This window comes from Hyla sarda, chromosome 8, assembly GCF_029499605.1.
Source record: "Hyla sarda isolate aHylSar1 chromosome 8, aHylSar1.hap1, whole genome shotgun sequence".
Lineage (NCBI taxonomy): Eukaryota > Metazoa > Chordata > Amphibia > Anura > Hylidae > Hyla > Hyla sarda.
In genome coordinates this window covers 221,313,640-221,322,041 of record NC_079196.1, presented here as the reverse complement: position 1 = coordinate 221,322,041, position 8,402 = coordinate 221,313,640, and the positions used below count along the sequence as shown (strand labels likewise).

General features: G+C 44.6%; 1 protein-coding gene across 1 annotated transcript; it reads right to left on the bottom strand.

Moving 5' to 3' along the window:
- Nucleotides 1–6,026: 6,026 nt before the first annotated feature.
- LOC130285334 (olfactory receptor 1-like) lies at nucleotides 6,027–6,701 on the bottom strand. The gene has a single exon (XM_056536691.1). The coding sequence runs from the start codon at nucleotides 6,699–6,701 to the stop codon at nucleotides 6,027–6,029; it is 675 nt and encodes a 224-aa protein (XP_056392666.1).
- Between the last annotated feature and the right edge of the window lie 1,701 nt (nucleotides 6,702–8,402).

Here is an 8,402-nt window from a genome sequence, read left to right as displayed (position 1 = left end):
AGCTGTTTAATCTAAAAATCACTGGTTTATTAAATATGAAAATCAGCATAAAAAACTGGTCCCTGTGCCGGGCCCTTGCTACAGATCCAGTTAAAATGTATAAATTGTACAGATAGTAACAGATATAATACATTGTGTAAAGGATCAATGTGGGGTATTACAGGTTTAGGTAAAAAATATAAAACATAGTAAAAGGTAATGGGTAAAAAGCAGTATGCCCTTTTGCTGTAATATTCAATAGTGCCTTAAGGTAGCATTATAGTCAGTGGAGTATCGATATATATGTTCAGTTACAATTCAGTTCAGTTACAACTAGATCTGCCCCGGAGGGCTCCTGGGATCGGCAGATGTAAATGTGTAATAAATCCGATTTAGGGCATGCTTCAAAAAGCTGCGAGGTAGCACGGATCTGGGTCCGGCTTGATGGCAGTAACGGGGCAGTGGGCTCTGATTAGTGCAGACTCTGTTACCGGCGTCCTTGTGCAGCGATTGAGGTTATAGGCACGTGAACAAACCTTGCGGTGGTCTCCTGACAGGGAGACTGCAGTGCTGGAGAAAGGTATATTATACAAGGCAGACTGTGTAACAGATGGTGGCAGCAATAAGATGGCAATACTTGGGCAATGATGGCCAGACGCGTTTCGGGGGAGTACCACTTTTTCAATGGTTTTAAATTTCATGAGTTTACCGAAAAAGAAGTAAAAGAGCTAATGTGTGATAGTATTGGTCATGGAATGTCAGGAAGAGGGGAGACCCTGCTCCTATCAGGGCTGAGCTGTGCCTGTAAAGCTGATGCTGAACAGGAGATGTACATCGTCTATCTCCTACCCAGCATGAATTTTCAGTAAAACGGCAATGTGTATACATTGCTGCATTACTGTAATCCCTTGCTGAGTTGAATTCTAAGTGCCAGCCCAGCAAGTAAAGAGTTAACTCTGGTTAACTCTTTGTACCTCATCCAGTATATACAGCTATCTATAGATAGTTGTGTATACCGGATACAATAGCCAGACGTCTATTTACCCCATCCTGACTCCTGTCCCGACTTGGTAATTGAAGCTAGTGATGATTTAATTAGAGGCAGAGCTACAGCCCGGAGCATGGCTGGTGAGTATGGATTTTTTCTCATTATGCGTTTTGCATAATGTGTTTGTTTTTAAATTCCGTATTTTTCGCCGTATAAGACGCACTTTTTCTTCCCCAAAACTGGGGGGAAAAAGTCGGTGCGTCTTATACGGCGAATACACCCCTATCGCGGCGGTCCCTGCGGCCATCAACGGCCGGGACCCTGCGGCTAATACAGGACATCACCGATCGCGGTGATGCCCTATATTAACCCTTCAGACGTGGCGATCAAAGCTGACAGCCGCGTCTGAAGGGAAAGTGACACTAACCCGGCTGTTCAGTCGGGCTGTTCGCGACCGCCGCGATTTCACCGCGGCGGTCCCGAACAGCTCGACTGAATAGCCAGGTTAGTGCTTACAGGACACCGGGATGGACCTTACCTGCTTCCTCGGTGTCTTCTCCGTTCAGGGATCCCCTGTATGGCCGGCGCTCTCCTTCCTCGTCATCATATCGTCGCATACGTGCGTCGGCGTGCGTAACGACGCGATGGCGGCGACGGAGAGCGAGGATACCCGGCCGGCAGCAGAGACGTTCCGGAGCGACGGGGACATCCCGGGCAGCGGTGACGGGTCCGGAGCAGTTGGGACACGTGAGTATTACCTCCTATCCAGTGGTCTTCAATCTGCGGACCTCCAGATGTTGCAAAACTACAACTCCCAGCATGCCCGGACAGCCGTTGGCTGTCCGGGCATGCTGGGAGTTGTAGTTTTGCAACATCTGGAGGTCCGCAGGTTGAAGACCACTATTGGGTTCAAAATCTTAATTTTTTTTTATTTTGCACCTATAAATTGGGTGCGTTTTACACACCGGTGCGTCCTATAGGGCGATAAATACGGTAGTTTTTGTTACATTTTTTTAAAGTTATATCAAAGAGAAGTATTACAGAATAAAGCCTTTCTGGCAGTCTGTTTCCAAGCAGCTGTTGCTAAACTATGACCAAGGCTTAACCCAAAAAACAGCCAGCACTAACCCCCAATTTTTTTACCCAGCACCCACCACCACCGGGGTACCAGAAAGAGCCGATACCAAAAGGCCCGGATAATCAAAACTGGTGCTCCTGCGCCTAGGCAGTAATAGGCTGGCATTATTTAGGCGGGGGAGGGCTAATAACAATGGTCCCCACCAACCCTGGTAACATCAGGCTGTTGCTGCTTGGTTGGTATCTGCTGATAATGAAAATATGGGGAACCACAAAAAAAAATGCGTAAATAAAAAAAAAAAAAAATGTGTTTCTGCATATTTTCATTCTGGGCGGATACCAACTAAACAGCGACAGCCTGACGTTACCAGGGTAGGTGAGGACTTTTGTTAATGACCTCCCCCAGCGTAAATAACACCTGCCTGTTTCCGCCTAGGCCCAGAAGCATCAATTTTGATGCTCTTGTCCTGTTAGTACCGACTCTTCCCCGTACCCCTCTGGCAGTGGGTATTAGGGTGATAATTAGTGCTAGCTGTCTAATGCTAACCCTGGCTTATTAATATAATGGACTCCATCTATGTGACACCTTCCACTACTAAGCCTGAAAATTAAATAAAAAACACGTCATGTTGGGGAAAAAAAACACTTTATTACAAACTACATACAATAACATGTGCAGTAACTTAGATTTAATACAGCACTTGCACGTTCCATGTCACAAAATGTAAAGAAAATGCAGTGAACAATTAGGGTAACTTACCTCCTTATAAAAGATAGGGACACGACACAGTGGGCACACTGGCACTCAAAGGAAACAAAGAAGACTTAGCTTAATTACTGCAGGCACCAGTGCCGAAGTTTAACTGATTACCTTGTCCTCAGGTGGGTGAGCCGTTGTAGGCAGTCCTCAGTAAAGGAGCACTCACACCACGATTCTTACATATGGGGACCGAATCCGGCTGGGAGATGTGAAAACAGGGCGCTCCTGTATGCCAGCCGGACACTACCCCCATCTCATTAATTTTAATGAGCCGACCAAAGTCAGATAGTGACCCCGGTTGGCTCATTTTTGCCCTCTATCCGTTTTTTGTGAATGGACAGAAAACTGTGGTAAACTATGGTTTTAAGAATCGTGGTGTGAATGCACCCTAAATGGAACATAATGGGAACTAGAGATGAGCAAATTTTTTTTTTTATTCGATTCGGGCGATACGACAAATTCTCCCCAAAAATTTGGTTCGGTTTGAATTTATTTGCGGCAAATCGCTATTAAAAACAGCTATTTCTGGCCTACAGTCAGCCTCAATAGGGGTGTAGAGCACAAATAGGGTGTGTGCTGGGTTAGTGAAATAATACTGTTATTAAGTATGACATGCAGATTCTTTTGGAAATGTCCTTCATGCCATTAGAATGGAGTTATCTTACATTCTGAATTTCTTTCCTGGCTTTTATGGATCAAAATTATTTATTTAAATTCTATTACAAACTAGAAGGCGATCAGATAAGTGCTAAATATTGTTACATGATGTGCATTACAGACAGAGCTGTAGCTAACTCTTTTTGCTCCTGAGGCGAGAACAGAAAATTGTGCCCTCCACATTTTGGCTTGGGGCACCCCTTGGGAAAAAAATTAGCAGGACACCCTTACCGAATAATTTTTTTAATATGTTTCTTATGTAGATTACAGTACTGTTTTATGCAGTAACTCACAAATGACATATTCACTGATCAGAGTCATTCTCTTCTTTTCTTCTTCCCCATCTGGCACAGGACATCATGATAATCTGTTCTAGCCAAAACTCTTGGGCAGAACCTGCAACACAAACATATTAGTATTAGGTTCTGCACTTTTCCAGCATTCTCCTTCCCGCTTTCTTTCCAAACACAATACCACCAACCTTCCCACAAAGCAAAATAAATTATGATTATTGATTCAATTTACAAGTCACTTTTCATAAATTATGAAACATCTTTAAACAAACCCTGCAAAGGCTCTTAAAACCAGCCTTACCTCACACAGTGTACATGGGAGACAGAGGGGCATTCAGGGAGACATGGGGGGAAGAGGGGTGTACATGGGTGACAGAGGGGCATACAGGGGTGACAGAGGGGTGTAGAGGGGTGACAGAGGGGTGTACAGGGTAACCGTGGGGTGTACAGGGGTTACAGAGAGGTTACGAGGGGTGAAAGAGAGGTGTAGATGAGTGAAAGAAGGGTGGGGGTGCACTACCTGAAGCTGAGTAGGTCTCTGTCAGCGCTGCCCCTGCTCCTTCCCTCAATTTACACCATTCTGCTGAGGGACAAGGGAGAATCTAGAGTCCAGAGCTGCTTCACAGGAGTGGGATCCTACATGAGGATTGGAGCTGCAGCATCTCCCGTCCCAGCATTGCACACAGACTTCCCTCCCGCCTGGCCTGCACTCCTGTTATTCACATGTGCGCAGGCCTGGGCAGAAAAAACAAAAAATGTTAGCGCCATATTTCCCACCAGAGTGTCCTGGCACCCTGGTTGGGAATCAATGCCTCAGTGTAATTAGGCTGCTTTATAGCATCTATGATCATGCTAAAAATCGCTTTCTTTCTGGAGTCAGGAACAGTCAGATAGGTGTGTCAAGGGGGGTCCCGATCTCCTTTACATCATCGCTGGGAATGCTGTGTGATTGACACGCAGGTCCTCAGTGCATGCACCCTCCCTCACTCTGTCCTATGAGCCTGAAGCCTTCCGGCTCAGTACACCTGCGCAATGCTATCATTACACAGGCACACTGAGCCAGGGGGCATCGGGAGCAAGCAGAACTTGCTACGAGCACGAAGGACAGAATGAGCGAGGACATATGTGTTGAGGACATTTGTGAGAATCACACAGTAGTCTCAGAGTTGATGAGAAGGAGACTTAGTGGCCCCGGATCATTGCGAACCCCTGGTCACACCTATCCGATTGTTCCTGACTCCACATAAAAGCGTTTATAGAATGATCAAAAGTGCTATAAAGCAGCCAAAGCTACGGCTGAATTACTATTGTAAACACCTTTTCTTTTTTTTACAAAAATATATAAAAGAAAGAACTATTAGAACAAGCTTTTTATTTTATGTTAAATAGTAAGGGAAAACAAAAACTATAAACCTTTTGTAATTTTTACAGTATGATAAACTGATTGGCCCACAAAATAGCATTTTTTGTTTTGTTTTTTAATTTCACCCCACAAATATTTTTTTCTGGTTTTGCAAAATGTTATACAGAATGATAAAATGAAGAGTGTCAAAAAAGTATAACCCGTCCCTTTAAAAAAAAAACAAAAAAACAAAAAAACAACAAGCTTAAAGGAAATCTGTCAGCAAGTTCACCCGCACTAAACCCAATAAACAGGGTTATAGTAGGGGTGAAGAGGAGTCCATACAGGGGTCACTTACATTTTTTGTTGGGTTGCCGCCAAGTTATTGTTCGGTAAAATGGTGTAATTCACCCCCTTTAGATGCGCTCTGCAGGCGTGTCCCCCGCCAGCAGTCATACTTTGGGTCCCGGAGGAAGGTGCATAAGCCCCCGCCCCCCCCCCCCCCTTTTCTTCAACTCCATGTCACCCACATCCTAGTGATGTGGAGTCACACGCTCCATGAGTGCAGCACTGAAGATTTTACGCAGCTGTCATGTTCTGATGATGTCAGAGCTGGATGAAAACTGGATGAAAATTCGGCAGCACCCCCAACAAAAAAATGTAAGTGACCCCTGTATGGACTCCTCTTGACCCACACTTTAACCCTGTTTATTGGGTTTAGTGTGGGTGAACTTGCTGACAATTTTCATTTAAAAATCCCTGAAGAAAAGGTTGATTTGTAATGCCATTTCTAACCACTGGGTGTGCTGTTATCAATAAACAAGTTCCATAGCACTAGAGAGCTTTCAGGCAGATATAGTACAATACTGCACCAATTAATGCAGTGAACTGATACCTCATGTTACCTCCAGTACTTAACAATTTATAAGTCTACCCTACATAAAATGAAGATGTTTTATGACTTATTAATTTCAAAAGTGCCTTCTTCACCTCTTCATTGCGTAGACTATATATAAGAGGATTAAGCATCGGTGTTACCATAGTGTAAAAAACTGAGAATGTTTGTGCCAAGACAGTGGTGTGATTTGATGATGGACTTAGATACACGGGCAACCCAGTCCCATAGTACAGCAATAGGACGCTGAGGTGGGATGAGCAGGTGGAGAAAGCTTTCCTTCTTCCACCTTTACTTTTAATACTCAGGATGACTCTGATAATTTTCACATATGATGACAAACTAAAGACACATGGGCAAAGTCCAAGCAAAAATAAGTTAAAGTAGATAACTGCATAAAACGCGTCTGTGATGGCACAGGCAATGTTGGCTAAAGCTTTGGCATCACAGAAGAATTGGAGGATGGTGTTGGACTGGCAGAAATTCATGTGTACCGCTGAAACCGTGACCGATAAAGAATTGAGGCATCCTGATATCCAGATTCCAGCTATGACTTTCAAATAGTTCTTCCTGCTGAACACCAAGTGATAATGTAAAGGTTTACATATAGCCACATATCGGTCAAAGGCCATTGTGAACAGGAGGGTGTCCTCAATTCCACTAGACATCCAGTAAAAGTACATTTGGCTGAAGCACTGTGTGAAGGACATTGTGTTTTTCCCTATAAGTAACATATGTAGCAGTTTCGGGACAGTGACAGTCGTGCAACATATATCTACAATGGACAGGTGTTACGCCTAGCGCTCCGGGTCCCCGCTCCTCCCCGGAGCGCTCACGGCGTCTTTCTCCCTGCAGCGCCCCGGTCAGTCCCGCTGACCGGGAGCGCTGCACTGTCATGGCCGTTGGGGATGCGATTCGCACAGCGGGACGCGCCCGCTCGCGAATCGCATCCCAGGTCACTTACCCGTCCCGGTCCCCTGCTGTCATGTGCTGGCGCGCGCGGCTCCGCTCTCTAGGGCGCGCGCGCGCCAGCTCTCTGAGACTTAAAGGGCCAGTGCACCAATAATTGGTGCCTGGCCCAATTAGCTTAATTGGCTTCCATCTGCTCCCTGCCTTTATCTGACCTCCTCCCATGCACTCCCTGGCCGGATCTTGTTGCCTTGTGCCAGTGAAAGCGTTTAGTGTGTCCAAAGCCTGTGTACCTGAACTTCTGCTACCCATCCTGACTACGAACCTTGCCGCCTGCCCCCGACCTTCTGCTACGTCTGACCTTGCCTCTGCCTAGTCCTTCTGTCCCACGCCTTCTCAGCAGTCAGCGAGGTAGAGCCGTTGCTAGTGGATACGACCTGGTTGCTACTGCCGCAGCAAGACCATCCAGCTTTGCGGCGGGCTCTGGTGAAAACCAGTAGCCTCTTAGAACCGGTCCACTAGCACGGTCCACGCCAATCCCTCGCTGACACAGAGGATCCACTACCTGGAAGCCGAATCGTGACAACAGGTTACAAAGGAACACATACATGGCACTATGTAAATGAGAGTCTGAACACACTACTAGAATTATAGCAAAGTTCATGAGTATACCAGCCACAAAGAGCAGAGCAAACACGCCGAAAAGAACTAGTCTATGCTCATATATGGTGGAGAAAGCCAAAAACTGGAATTCTTTAAAGGATGTCAGGTTCTCCATCGTGTTCTTCTTATATAAAAAAAGACAATGAAGATGAATATTAGGGTCTAATAGGGAAATTAGAGACTTTATCACTGTCTTGTAGTTATACGACTGCTTCTTTTTTGTCAAACCTAATAGGCTAGTACTTGGACCTATAAGTTGTATGCTAGAATTTGTAAAAAAAAATAAAAATAAAAAAATAAAAAACAAAACAAAAAAAAGAAATTACGCCCATAAAATATCTGTACTCAGTGTTGGATTGGGGTTCATTGGGTCCACCAGAAGAAAAGACTCTTCGATGCTGAGCTCCTTTGGGTTGTTTTTGTCTTGGGGCCCACCATGGGATTCACTGACACTTTTATGGTCCTGTCCCTTCTGGTCTACACTCTCAGTCAGTCATTCTATTCTGATTTACAGGTCCAGAGGGGGGGAAAAAAGCAAAAGCAACAAAGAAGACAAATCGAAATAACAAAAAAATATATATAACAAAAACAACAACAGTACTCTCTTAGTGGTATCTACTGAGGAATTCGATGAAGCCTTCTATCTTAGAAACTTCATAGAAAAGTAAAGTAAAGGAGCAGAAAAGTGAGAGTAAATAGGACTGATGAAGATTAAAATCAAAGTTTCTTTAAAAGCAATAGAAGATAATGTCATAAAAAGCTTATCACGTCTGTCTTATGGAGTTTCCTCCTCGGGTTTACAATCTATTAAATCACTTGTGTAGAATATATAGTAATTT

Bases quoted from the DNA above. Each gene is read 5' to 3' on its own strand.
- LOC130285334 (XM_056536691.1), bottom strand. From the start codon at position 6,701: ATGTCCTTCACACAGTGCTTCAGCCAAATGTACTTTTACTGGATGTCT.